Raw genomic sequence first — 15,843 nt, forward strand, 5'->3', positions numbered from 1 at the left:
GTGGTTGTGTGTGAATATAGAATTTATAAGGATGGATGTATGGAGAATGAATATCAGCGCCACTTATTTTTAACCCTGCGCGGGAATTTAAAATTTGAAATTTAAATTTCCCGCCAGATTTATAAGAATTTTTTATTATTGAAATTTAACGAAAGAAATGGGTTTTTGATATGAAAATAGGGTAGATTTGAAGAGAATTAATATTTATTTATTTTTTAATTAACTATCTAATTGATAATTATTTTTATGTACAATGTATATAAATATATAAATAGTTTAATAATTAAATATGGCATTAACAATTTTTTATAACTTAACTGTAATATAAATATATAATGATTATTATTATTGTGTTTATATAAATATAAATATGTTTTACATTAGATCATATTTTAATTATGACTGTAGAAATAAATTAGTAATGCAAATTATTATTTATTTAATAAGTAAAATAAATAAATAAATAATTATTATTTTTTTTTAAATTACACCTGAGCTTCTTCGCCACATTGTGACCGCAGTAATTAACTAGAAATAATTATTTTAGTAAATATGACAAGTGATCTATACAATCCCATACTAATTTTTATAACAACAAAGTAAATAATTAATTAATGGATTAGTTAATCACGTATTGGTAAAGTAGTTTAGCTTAAATCTAATATTTACATTGAAGGATTTATCATGTACTCTTGACTCTGTCTGTCATAATCTGATACCTTAGCATTCTTTTGGTCATTTATTTTATTATCATCACTTTCTTCTGATTCTAAGTCATTGTTATCTTTTCTGTAAGAAAAAAAATAAATTTTAAATTTTAATTTTACCGCCACCTCATTTTCATTAAAAAAAATTTTCTACAAAAAATAATTTGATTATTCTGTAAGCAAAAAATTTAAACGCAAAATAATAATTTTTTGAATTTCGCGGTATCTGCGTTAATTCTTATAAACTTATAAATTAAAAATTTTAATTTTACCGCCACCTCATTTTCAGCCAAAAAATTTTCTATAAAAAAAAAATTTAATTATTCTGTAAGCAAAAAATCCAAACGCAAAATAAATTTTTTTGAATTTCGCGGTATCTGCGTTAATTCTTATAAACTATAAATTTTTAATTTCAATTTGACCGCCACCTCATTTTCGGCCAAAAAAATTTAATTTTTCTGTAAGCAAAAAATCCAAACGCAAAATAAAAATTTTTTTTTAAATTTCGCGGTATTTGCATTAATTCTTAAACTTATAAATTTTAAATTTCAAATTTATCGCCACCTCATTTTCTGCCAAAAAAATTTTCTATAAAAAAAAAATTTTAATTATTCCGTAAGCAAAAAATCCAAACGCAAAACCAAAATTTTGCTTTTAAATTTCGCGGTATCTGCGTTAATTCTTATAAATTTAAAATTTAAATTTCAAATTTACCGCCACCTCATTTTCGGCCAAAAAAATTTTCTATAAAAAAAATTTTATTATTCCGGAAGCAAAAGATCCAAACGCAAAACCAAAATTTTGTTTTTAAATTTCGCGGTATCTGCGTTAATTCTTATAAATTTAAAATTTAAATTTTACCGCCACCTCATTTTCGGCCAAAAAAATTTAATTATTCCGTAAGCAAAAAATCCAAATGCAAAATAAAAATTTTTTTTTTTAATTTCTCGGTATCTGCGTTAATTCTTATAAACTCTGTAACTAATTGACTAATTTTTTTTTTTTTTAATTAACTCAACAAAAGTTTGTTCTATAACCCGATTAATAAATCAATTTAAAAATCCCTCTCACTTAAATTAATTTACTAAATTTATCTTCTTACTCTACTGTCGGATGCGAGCAACTCCGCGTGTGATAATTAAAAATAAATTAATAAACTTACGGTTCCTAAAATAAAATATTTTTCTTGAAAATTTGCCAAGTATTTAATTAAATAAAAGTGGATTAATTGAAACAAACGAAATTAATTGAAGAAAAAACAAAATTTCGATGTAATGATAAAATAGTTCTTAGGTGGCCTTTAATTTTTGAAAGTTAGTTAATTAATTAAACAGTAATATACTTACGTATATCGATTTGTCGAGGGTAAAAATAATGACTTTGGACAATTTTTGTAATACGGCCAGCACTCGCCGTGGATTTTTCCACGATTTTCAGCTTCGACGTACTCGTTAAGTAAATTTGCAAATGGTGACTTGCTTGCCCTATTAATAAATATTTTGTATTTTTAATTAATTGTAAAATACACGAGTAATTAAATGAATGATAAAAATAATTACGTGAAAAAGAGCTTGAGCATTTCTCCAATAAGTCCAAAATTACTGAGCGGATGGCCTTGAACTTCGCAAATAGCGCGAAGCAAACAAGCTTTTCCATCCATACCCAGCGTACTCAGCATTTCCTCAGCAGTTATGTATAGTAATGCACGTTCTCCGCCATGAAATGCATTTTTAGGCGGTGCTTCCTCTAAATCACGTTTATGTAATCGTCGTTTTATGAAGGAGGCGATAAAATCAGCCATCATCATACCGGCTCTTCTACTTTCCATTCCTCTGCCAAACACTGGCGGCAATGCGCCATAAGGATTTTCATTGTCTGTCAATCCCAGTTTATCGAAATCAACTGTAATTAGAATTTTTAAAATATATATATTAGACTGGGTCAAAAAAATCTACTATTTTTTTTTTTCGATGCTGTGAAAATATTATTCCTGATGACCAAAAAAAAATCCTTTACAGGTTGAAATGGTTTTGACTCAACTTCAACCTTGAATAACTTTCGAAGGAGTGAATTTAGCAAAAAATGTTAAGAGACCTTTTTTGTAGGGCATTAAATTTCCTTCAAGAATATGTATTATGACTAATAAGAATTTTGATATTTCTAGTAGTTACAAAAATCCAAAATAGAAACAAAGAATTTGAAAAACAAATCAATGATGTTTAAGGCAGGGTTACAAGGAAACGGCTCGTTTTACGTCAATTTACTAAGAGAGATTTTTTGTAGGGAATTCAATTTCCTTTAAGAATATACATTGCTCAAATTTTTCAGATAGATGTTTTACGAGTTTTGGGTAAAAAATGGAATTTCTGTCAAAAAACTAATAGTCGTAACGATACACCTCTTAATATCAATATTAAGGGCTCAAACTTGCGAAATAATTTTTTTTTGGTTATCAGGAATAATATTTTCATAGTATCGAAAAAAAAAAAAAAATAATCGATTTTTTTGGCCAAGTCTAATATACGTATATATATATTTATATATAAGTAACTGTTCATTATTAATTATTAGTCATTTGTCACTGCTGATAAATTAATGGCCATTAATAAATAATAATTGTCAATTAAAATTTTTTAGTTAATTTAAAATATTGATAAAAATTATTGCTAATTAACTTTATAGTTAAGTTCAAATTTATTATTAATAAAGACTGCGGTTTAAAAATTGAGAAATTTTTATTAGAATATTTTTTTTTTTTTTTTTGGTGATAAAGAAATGATTAGACGGTAATTAGAAATGACGTTTTGTCAAAATTTTGAAATTTGAGTATTTTTATTAATTTTTTTCAATGGTTCAAAACGATCCTGAAGTTAGTAGACAATTAAAAATTTTCGGATTTTATTTTGAACAATGAAATTTGAAGAAAAAAATAAACTGAAAAAATGCACATGTAGAAAATTAAAAAGACTATAAGTGCAATTTTTTTAAATATTTTTTTTTTTATAATTTATTTTTTTTTTATATCCAAAAATTATTAGACGTTGGCTAACTTTAGTATCGTGTTTCAAAATAAAAAAAAAATTACAAAACTGTCAAATAAATATTTTTTGCCCGAAAATTTTTGAAATTTTTGACAGATGAAAAATTATTACACGTCGGCTAATTTCGGTATCATGTTTCAAAATAAAAAAAAAATTACAAAATTGTCAAATAAATATTTTTTGGTCGGAAATTTTTGAAATTTTTGACAGATAAAAAATTATTACACGTCGGCTAAATTCAGTATCATGTTTCAAAATAAGAAAAAAAATACAAAACTGTCAAATAAATATTTTTTGGTCGGAAATTTTTGAAATTTTTGACAGATGAAAAGTTATTAGACGTCAGCTAACTTCAGTATCGTGTTTCAAAATAAAAAAAACTGTCAAATAAATATTTTTTGGTCGGAAATTTGTGAAATTTTTGACAGATGAAAAATTATTAGACGTCGGCTAACTTCAGTATCATGTTTCAAAATAAAAAAACTGTTAAATAAATATTTTTTGGTCGGAAATTTTTGACATGAAAAATTATTTAATTAGAAAAAAAAAATGCGTACTAGTAAAAGGAAGACTGATGGTCATATTGCTGAGAAATCCATGTGGAGGATAACGTACGAACGGTAGTGCCAGTGTGGGAGTGATGGTCATTATTGTCCCAGGAGGCAGAGCTATCCTGCCGTCATTGGTGATCCAAAATACTCGTTTCTGTCGATGATGGGGTTCATTTGCGCTATCGGAATTTCCATTCACTCGGCAACCCGTCAGCAGCGCTATCAATATCAATCTTAACATGATTCTGTGAACGATAACCACACATATATATAAATATATAGATATAAATACAATCCTCGTAAAAAGATAATTTGCATTAAATAAAGCTTAAAAGAATGTGATGTAAGATAAGTAATAAATATATAAAATAAAACAGGTTGTCTTCATGAGGTTGGTGGGTCGAGTCGTACGCGCCATAGTAATGATACACATGATACTCATGATCTTGTCACTATGATGATGATGGTCCACTAGCTGAGGGTCTACCGGTAATATGGTACTTGCTCGGATGACCAGTTTTATTTTTTTTATCCTATCGTATCATTTCAACGTAACAGTATATATATATATACATATATATAAACTGTAAAAGTTCGTTACATATGGAATGTTCATCAATGAAAAAAATACCGACATTTATACACGTGACCTTTAATTTAAATTTAAATTTTATATTTCAACTCAATTAATTTTTTTTTTTAATTAATTAATTATTTTTAAAATTAAAAAATAATAAATTATTTAAAAAAAAAAATTATTTTTGAAATAGTACCAGATATTGACCAAGTGCCATTTAATGACCGGGTACCTAAATCCTAAAAATGGAAAAATTGATGAGTGTGAATGTGGCGGACATCAGACGAATTTAAAATTTCAAATAATTAAAAACATAAAATTTAAAAAAAAATGCACTTAATTTCAAAATTTTTTAAATGTGCATTTTTCAAAAATTTTATTTTATTAATTATTTATAATTTTATATGTATCTGATGTCTGCTACATTCATACTCATCAATTTTATGAATGATCCTGAAGTTAGCAGAGATTTCAAAATTTTTGAATTTTCGTTTTTCTATAAATCAACTGCAAAAAAATAATATAAAAATATGCACATGTAGAAAATTTTAAAAACTACAGGTGCGATTTTTTCAAATATTTTTTTTTAATGTTTTATCGTCTAAAAAAAAAATCCAAAAATTATTAGACGTCTGCTAACTTCAGTATCATATTTTATGATACTGAAGTTAGCAGACAATTGATAATTTTTGGATTTTTTTTTTAAAAATCAATTACGAAAAAATAAAAAATAAAAATATGCACATGCAGAAAATTTTGAAAACTACAGGTGCAATTTTTCCGGATATTTTTTTAAAAATAATCTATCGTTTGAAAAAAAATTCAAAAATTATTAGACGTCGGCTAACTTCAGTATCATCATATTTTATGATACTAAAGTTAACCGACTAATAATTTTTGGATTTCTTTTTTTTCACTAAATTATAAAAAAAAAAATATTTGAAAAAATTGCACCTGTAGTTTTTTAAATTTCCTACCCGTGGATTTTTTTATTTTTTCGTTTTTTGGATTTGATTCTTAAAAAAAAAAATTCAAAAATAATCGTCTGTTAACTTTCTGATCATTCAATTTTTCCATTTTTCGGATTTAGGTACCCGGTCATTAAATGGAACTCGGTCAATATTTGGTACTGTTACCCTAGATAGGATATTATTGATAAGGTTCCATGACAACTGATCCCCGACAAGTAATCACACGATAATTGATCCCACTGAAGTTCATAAAATAATTAATTACTGACGAGTAATTAAAATTCACTGTAGTAAATAATAATTGTTGGGATCAGTTGTCGGCACACCATAGTAAGGATTTGTTGAATAACTAAAAAAAAAAAAAAAAAAAATAATTTATAAGATGAATTGACTGCATCCCGCAACGGCACTGTAAGATTTTTCCGATCCGTTACTACAGAGTACAGGCCAGTCCGGCGTTTTCAGAAAATTAGCCATGTGATATAACACGTAACCGTTAGTTGCTGCCGCGACTGGTTGTTAATAGCTGTTGAATATCATGTTGAATTTTTATATCACGTATCACGTGAATATCGCAAACAATTTACCCACTTTTTAAAATATAAATAATCCCGAGTTTTTATTGCATTTAAATTTTGACACCAAACGAAATCTTGATATTTTTAAATCTTAGTATCCCTCGATTACCTGGTAAACTAGTTTTTTGTTTAAAAAAAAAAAATTATACGTGATTGTAAATTCGGTAACTCGTGAACGCGACCTATTTCATAATATTTAAGTTCGGTATTTTTTTTTTATTGTCTACAATTAATAACTGAGGTACGTAATTTTTTTAATGAGCGACGAAGGCCAAGAAAATTGGAGACTCGAATTTAATAAAATGCAAATAAGATCCGTTAGGCTTTTAATTTATTCGAGATTCCATTATACAATTGGGAGCGACATTTGGTATTCTCAAGTGCAACGGCACTGTCTTGGGTCTGTACGATCGAAAAAAGAAATAAAAAATAAGAGAAATATAAATGGATGAATTAATGAATAAATAAATATTTTTTTTAGCGGACGGTAATAATGGAGGAAATTTAAATTATTTAAATAGTCTAGGTGCTGCTGACAATTGGGTATTTGCTGTAAATTAATCAACGAGGTTGAAATTATAAATAAGTACGACAATTGAATGTAATTATAGTGAGTCAATTGCTTTAAGAATACTGATTAATGTCCCATTTTATTTAGTTTATTTACATTACTATCCCATGTATTTGTATGCAGTGTCAAGTACTTGTTTTTTTTATAAACAGTTTTGTAATTCGTATGAAAATTTTATCAGCTGCATTCGAAATTATGGTCAATCATTTTTTATTTTAATTATTATTGGAAAGTTTTGGATTGGAAATTTTAGTTTTTGATTTTTATTAAAAATTTTTAGATCGGTAATTTTGGTTTTTTATTTTTATCTGAAATTATTATCAATAATTTTTTTATATTATTATTGTAAATTTTTGGAATGGAAATTTTGGTTTTTTATTTTTGTCTGAAATTATTATCAATAATTTTTTTATTTGAATTATGATTTGAAATTTTAATTCTTAATTTTTATTCGAAATTTTTTGATCGGAAATTTTGGATTTTAATTTTTGTCTGAAATTATTATCAATAATTTTTTATTTTAATTATTATTGTAAATTTTTGGAATGGAAATTTTGGTTTTTAATTTTTATCTGAAATTATTATTAATAAATTTTTTATTTGAATTATTATTCGAAATTTTACTTTTTAATTTTTATCCGAAATTTTTGGATCGGAAATTTTGGATTTTAATTTTTATCTGAAATTATTATTAATAATTTTTGATTTCAATTATTACTAAAAATTTTGGGATTGGAAATTTTGCTTTTTAATTTTTGTCTGAAATTATTATCAATAATTTTTTATTTTAATTATTATTGTAAATTTTTGAAATAGAAATTTTGGTTTTTAATTTTTATCTGAAATTATTATTAATAATTTTTGATTTCAATTATTACTAAAAATTTTGGGGTTGGAAATTTTGCTTTTTTACTTTTATCTGAAATTATTAAAAATTTTTGGATCCGAAAATTTTTTTTTTATTTTTATCCGAAATTATTATCAATAATTTTTTTTTTAATACGTGTCCTAATTTTTAAATGAGTTTTTATTACATACATTAAATAATAAATACTAAAATATGTAATTAATTATTGAGAATTAATTTCCAATGTTTTACGGAATAATTTAACAATTTATATTTTGAATTTTTATTATTTTTTTTTTTTTAAAGCAGAAATGTCAATTAAAAATTTCTTATATATTCTCAAATATCTAAAAAATTCATTTTCAAAATTCCACTTCAAAAATCCAATTCTTTCCCACAATTTTTACCGATCGTTTTTCCAAAATTTTCATAAATAAATTAATCAATTTCACTGCTTATTTTTTTTTGTATCAACAAAATTTTGATCCTCGCAATAAAAAAAATAAAAAACTAGTTACGGATCTACGGATCTGATACTCAAAGTCAATGTGCTTCTAATAAGTACAGGGCGTAGAAAGTTACAAACACTCTCGATGCGCTTATAATTAATTAATTCATTTCCTCGCACGTAAATCATTCTTACATATAATATAAACATATATATAGACATAGAAGTATATGAAAGTAACCGAAAGTCGATGGGACATTCAATCGGATAAAAATTACTCAGGTCATTTACCTACTAACCGATTAAAAAAAATTTGTCGCCTACACGTTATTCAAATTTTCCCCACGACAACAAATAAAATAAAAAATTAATTAACAAACTGTACTAATATTTATTCAATTGAGACAATTAAATCTTAATTAATTGACTTACATAAAAAATAACAGTAAAAATGACTTAATCTTGATTACGTATTAATAGGATTCAAATAAAATTATTTACTCTCCGTGTATTATTATTTTTTTTCAACGCCTCGATGCATTTACAACCTTTACAGCATCGTTAGAAAAAAAAAAAACTATCAAATGATAAATGTAAATGCTACAAATTCTTGACCCAGTGACTCTTTTACAATCGATTATTTTAGCTAACGGACCTAACATCCATATCAATCATTTATTTTTTTGTTACAGTTCCAAATAAATAAAAACTTTGAACTTGATAACATAAAAAAATATATATATATGAGTTATAAATTGAACGCTAAATAAAACTTTTTTGGCAAAGTTATAAGACACTAGCCCGGCATAAAACAGGTCACTATAATTCATTGAAACGTGCTCAGCAAACAGATCAATTTAATGTTATTATTATATTGGATAATTCACAGAAATTTTTTTGCTTAAATTTAATACGTATAAATTTTATGAACCGTTAATTTTAAATTCTGATGTAATTTTATTTTAAAAATTTCTTATATAATCATATGGTTCCACGAACAAATTTTGAAATTTGGACATTATTAATTTGAACCGTACGATTTTTTATAGACAAATTTTGAGCTTGTAATAAAATCATAGATTTTTTTAATGGACATATATTATAGCTGTCAAAATTATTATATTAATTTTTTACCAAATTTCTTATATAATCATACGGTTCCACGAACAAATTTCGAAATTTGGACATTATTAATTTGAACTGTACGGTTTTTGATAGAAAAATTTTGAGCTTCCAATAAAATTATAGATTTTTTTGAGGGACAAATATCATAACTGTCAAAATTATTATATCGATATTTTACCAAATTTCTTACATGATCATATGGTTTCATTAACAAATTTCGAAATTCGGACATTATTAATTTGAACTGTACGGTTCTTAGTAGCAAAATTTTGAGCTTTCAATAAAGCGATAATCTTTTTTAGTAGACAAATATTACAACTGTCAAAATTATTATATTAATTTTTTACCAAATTTCTTGTATGATCATATGGCTCCACGAACAAATTTCAAAATTTGGACATTATTAATTTGAACTGTACGGTTTTTTATAGACAAATTCCGAGCTTCTAATAAAATCATAGATTTTGTTAATGGACAAATATTACCTATCAAAATTATTATATTAATTTACAATCATTATTCTCATATTTGACCATTCACATAAATTATTTTTGCCAAAATTTACATCGTGTAAATTTTTGAAGCCGTTAATTATAAAATTCTTATGTAATTTTCTCTCCAACAAAATTTTATATAAAGTTTATAGTATAATCATATGATTCCAAACCGAACAAATTTCGAAATTTGACTCGTAGGATTTCGTACTTTACGGTCTTCTTCAAAAAATTTTTGAACTTGCAATAAAATTATATTTTTTTCATGGACATTACAACTGTCAAAGTGATTATAATAATTTTTTTATTATTGATATTAATACACGTTCAAAAAAATGTGTAATAAATGGCGCTAAAATTTGAATTCAAAAAATTAAAATTTACTAAAATTATCAAGTTTATTGTACTCAGTCACCGACTACCTTTCAAAATTCTTATATATATATCTATATATATAAAAAATTATATATGAAATTTCTCAGATGTTTTCCTTAAAAAAAATCCTCGTAACTGTAAAATAAATCAAAGATTGACTGATGAAAGATTAAGATTAAAAATCAATAATTTCGATAGACAATAAAAAATAAAAATAATAACAAAATTAATAAGGATAATAAAGAAACAAAGTATATGATTAACGGTGATAGGAAGTAGACAGAAGCTGTGTATTGCATCTTAACATGATGACTATGCCGGTAAATTATTTTCTCGCCACTGCCAGAGGATGTAATGCAAAATAACATTTAATAATACACTTACATACTTCAAGTATTATATATACATATATATATAAACATGAATAAATTACAAATGACCTTGACGCAGGTCACAATCAATCAAAAATTCATTTTTAAATTAACAAAATATTACATCAGTTAAATTAATAAAAATATTTTTAACGGATTATTTAATTTATTTAAAAAAAATGTCAATAATTTAAAGGCAAAATGAACTTACCGGTAATATTTGTAAGGCGTAAAGAAACGTATAAAAATTAGCGCAGTGACTATGACGGTGTAATTTTATTTTTTTACACGCTAGTTAACAAAACTATGGCATAGTTATTTTTTTTTTAATTAACTAATCACACTTCCTTATTAACTTTTTTTTTTTAATTTATTTAAATTAACCCGCGGTTACTTTGGCGCCAAAATTGTAATTTTTTAAAACTGGTGTTTAATTTATTTGATTTTTTTTTTACGAACAAGTGTAAAAAAAAATTTTTTGTCGGGTGGACGGACAATTGAGTACTGGGTACTGGGTACTGGTTACTTGGGGATATACATTTTAGCGGGTGGATTTGAATTTAAAAAATTTGAAAATAATAATAATGAGATTGAAGCGGCGGTGACGAGTGTAACTGGAAGACTGACCGCATCTGATTCATGTTCACGTTACTATCTTACCCCACTGGATCTCCCCCTTCTCTTTTTACCTTTTAAGTATTAAGTATATATATATATATATATATATATATATATATGTATATATTTTTATGTGTGATCGTGACTACCTTGTAAGGTGTAATAAAGTCATGTTTTATTGATAATTTTTTTTATTGCCAGTGACTGGAATAAAAAATAAAAGCAAATTTAATTTTTTTTTGGAAATCAAAATTTGATTTAAGATAAAATTTTTGGAGTTCAATGTTCTCATTTATTAGTTTAGAAAAAAACTGAGGTGGTGTCGATTTATTAAATTGAAAAAGGAAAAATTAAATGACAATTATGTTGAGGTAAACTTTCACTAAATAAATTTAAAATAATCTGTCACTTTTACCCACGTGGAGCCCTTGACTATAAATTTTAAGTTTTAGAATATCAAGAGGACGTTTGACACTGGATTTAAAATTTTTTGTTAATTTATTATTTTTATAATTATATTTTCAACAAGACAGTTGTGGGTAATTTTATTTTTTTTTTCTGGGATAATTTATGGGATTATTTTTAATTTCTTTTTAATAGGGTCAGTTGTCATGAAAATTTTAATTTCGAAATTATGCTTACTAATTCCTAGCGCCTTAACTACTGGGTCTACGTACAAAGTGATAAGGACCTTTTTTGTAGAGAATTGAATTTCCTAAAAATTGATACTCATAAATTTTTACCGTATCTTTGATAGTTTCTTCAGAATTTCAAATTATAATTCAAAAAATATTCAAGTTACATTTTCTAAAGAAGTCAAATAGGAATTTTATCTTTGAAAATTCCTAGCGCCTTAACTACTGTCTCTACGTACAAAGTGATAAGGACCTTTTTTGTAGAGAATTAAATTTCCTAAAAATTCATACTCATAAATTTTTACCGTATCTTTGAAAGTTTCTTCAGAATTTCAAATTATAATTTATAAAAATAATCAAGTGACATTTTCTATAAAAATTAAACAGGAATTTTATCTTTGAAAATTTCTAGAGCCTTAACTACCGTGTCTACGTACAAAGTGATAAGGACCTTTTTTGTAGAGGATTGAATTTCCTAAAAATTCGTACTCATAAATTTTTACCGTATCTTTGATAGTTTCTTCAGAATTTCAAATTATAATTCAAAAAATAATCAAGTTACATTTTCTATCAAAATTAAACAGGAATTTTATCTTTGAAAATTTCTAGAGCCTTAACTACCGTGTCTACGTACAAAGTGATAAGGACCTTTTTTGTAGAGGATTGAATTTCCTAAAAATTCGTACTCATAAATTTTTACCGTATCTTTAATAGTTTCATCAGAATTTCAAATTATAATTTAAAAAATAATCAAGTTGCATTTTCTATAAAAGTCAAATAGGAATTTTATCTTTGAAAATTTCTAGCGCCTCAACTACTGTCTCTACGTACCAACTGCTAAGGACCTTTTTTCTAGAGAATTAAATTTCCTACAAAAAAGGTCTCATACATTTTTTCCATATCTCTAATACTTCGCCCAAAATTTCCACATCTAGATGACAGTAAAATGTAACAAATTTCTCATGGTCAATTCCCAAAAAAATTAAACTCCAATCACTCCAATCTCTCCTACCACTTAATTACAAAATAAAAAAAACTAGATATAAATAAAAAAAAGTCAGTTTTCACTCCATAAATGTTTTTTATTAAACTAAAATTATTAATTACGTCACATCTTAACATTAAAAAAAATTCATCGCAGGATACATAACAGTTTGCGTATAAGAAAAATAATAATAATAGTAAATAAGAAAAAGAAACAAATTATCATCAACTTAAATTGTAAAAATTAAATAATGATGTCAATAATCATTATTACTAATTAACTTTATTCCAAAAATTATTCTCTCCTCTTTTCCTTCTCCATACTCTCATACTCTCATACATTTATATGGCATCATAATCATTATAATAATAAATCAATTATTGTCTACATAACTTATTAATAATTATAATTATAATTACAGTTAAAATTAAAATTACTATAATTATAATCAAAAATTATGTTTTCATACATCTAATTAATCAGTAATTGAGCGCAGTTCCGTAAAACGCATACGTCGTCCTTTATTTTTATCATTATTATTAATTATTGCGTTTTTTTTCGACACATTAATTAATTAATTAATAAAAAAAACTGCATTGTTTAATGCATTGCAATTTAACGTGAGCATTTTTTCGTTTAAACATTTTTTCAAAACCTCAGTTTTGTCACGATAAAATAATGCGTTAATTAATAATTAATCATAAATATTTTTTTTTTTAATTTTTATATAAAAAAAAAATTACGTATAAAAGGCATCGGCAAATTTAATTGACTTGTTAATTATTGCTATTAATATTTTAATTAAATTTTCGACAGAGCATTTTGGTAATTATTTAATTAATTATACGACTAAAGGCACCGCGCATTTTATTTTTATTTTTTTACTTAATTATTAAATTTAATTCTAATTATCGGAGTAAATTGGAAGCTCTAATTTTAAATTCTATATAAAAAAAAAGAAAAAAAAATAGACTTAGAAATTCTAATACAAATCCCACTGCCTAATTAATTGTCCGTCGACTTACGTTAATATCACTGTACAGTTTTATTTAATTAATTAATCAATTAATTAATTAATTAAAAAAAAAAAATAAAAATAAAACTGAGGACTTAAAAAATATTTATAAAATATTAAAATTAATTATAACTTATTTATTAATTAAAATAATGATAATTAATAATTAATAATTAATTGTTTATAAATTATAATTAAGTATTAAGATATTAATTATTAAGACACTTCGGACCTGTGGCAGTGAGTCTGGTTGTCTGCTAAGAATTAAATCTATAGCTATTATTTTTCATACATATATACACATATATCTCATACTTTCACTCATATTTTCCATTATTTATTTTATGTATACGAATAATTAACAATATTTTATTTAAACTTGCCCAATAATTAACAGTAACGGAAAAAAAATAATTTTGTTAATTCAATTCGCCTTTTATTTCAAAGTCCCGCTTTTTGGCGCGAATTTTAAATATTATTTATTTATCATTTAATGGCAACGTTTTATTATAAGTATACGATAATATTTATAATGAAAAAAAAAAACATATTTCTCACTCGTAGACACAACTGATAAATATTCCAATCCATCAAACACATCAGGTACTAAATTTTATCTAAATTATTTTTTTAATTTTATTTTAGACACTAGTATTTTTTTTTTCGCTAAAAATTTCAAATTTTTCAATGAGTATTTAAATTTTTTGAATACTAATGAAATTTAAATTTTACTGCTGGTACCTGAACTTTTTTTTTCAGATTTAATAAATAAAATACCAGTGTCTGAAATTTACAACTTTTAAATAAATTTTTTTTGGCGCCTTTTTATTTAAAGTGATACCAGCACCTGATAATGTTACATTTCAATTATCAATAAATTTATTACATATAATTTTTTTTTTTTTCTTTTTTTTAATTTATTTTTCCTTAACTCATTCCCATTCTTACATATTTATTATTCATGTATTTGCTTTATCAGTAAAATAATTAAGCGCCAAACTTATCGAGTATTAAATATTTTTAAAAATTATATGGTAATTTTTTAAATTTGTACATTGAATCAATCAGTTTTTTTTTCTGTATTAATTATTCATACGGATGAAAAAAAAAATAATCACTAGTTTTTTTTTTATAAATGTGGAAATCTACATAATTATTTATTGTGTAATTATTTGTTATATTTTTAAGTCTTTGGTGTTTGTACCTATTTTTTATTCCATGATATTTTTATTTATTTTAATGATCAAGCTTACATATTTTTTTTAAATTAATTAATCATTAATTATTTATGATCCTGAAGCTCGCGACGGTCATGAAACTGCCAGACAATTTAAAATTTTTGAATTTTTTTTTCTACTAATTAATTGCGAAAAAAAAAAAATGAAAAAAATGCACATGTAGAAAATTAAAAAATCTATTAGTGCAATTTTTTGAAATATTTTTTTTTTTTATATTTTGTCGTTTTTTTTAAATTCAAAAATTAGTAGTCGGCCAAATTCAGTTTCGAGACAATTAAAAATTTTTGGATTTTTTTTTCAGAAAATTAGTTACAGAAAAAAAAAAAATAAAAAAATGCACGTGTAGAAAATTAAAAAAACTACAAGTGCAATTTTTTTAATTATTTTTTTTTTTGTAATTTCTGGGCTTAAAAAAAATCCAAACTATTAGACGTCTGTTAACTTCAGTATCATAATTATTTATATCGATTTTTTTTTAAATCCAAATACTTTTGTATCAAAATTTTTTTTATCAAATTTTTCAATTTGTTTTTTTTTTTTTTTTTTTTTCTTACGTTTCTTAATTACGAAATAATAAGGAAGTAATGTTATAAAAAAAGAGTAATTTTAATTATAATTCTTATTAATTAATTAATTAATTACGAAAATCCTTAACTAGGTCGTGTACTTATATTTTAATATTTATACTAATGATAA

The 15,843-nt window shown here is 24.2% G+C and overlaps 1 protein-coding gene across 1 annotated transcript; it reads right to left on the reverse strand.

The window, feature by feature from the left end:
* Positions 1-261: 261 nt before the first annotated feature.
* Positions 262-11,290, reverse strand: LOC130674948 (uncharacterized). The gene is made up of 5 exons (XM_057480399.1): positions 10,868-11,290; positions 4,306-4,544; positions 2,267-2,609; positions 2,054-2,191; positions 262-789 (listed from the first exon to the last, which is right to left on the reverse strand). Exons 2-5 carry the CDS (start codon positions 4,538-4,540, stop codon positions 666-668), a joined length of 840 nt encoding a protein of 279 aa, XP_057336382.1. The 5' UTR covers positions 4,541-4,544; positions 10,868-11,290; the 3' UTR covers positions 262-665.
* Positions 11,291-15,843: the final 4,553 nt, after the last annotated feature.

Source organism: Microplitis mediator, chromosome 1 (assembly GCF_029852145.1).
Source record: "Microplitis mediator isolate UGA2020A chromosome 1, iyMicMedi2.1, whole genome shotgun sequence".
Classification (NCBI taxonomy): Eukaryota; Metazoa; Arthropoda; class Insecta; order Hymenoptera; family Braconidae; genus Microplitis; species Microplitis mediator.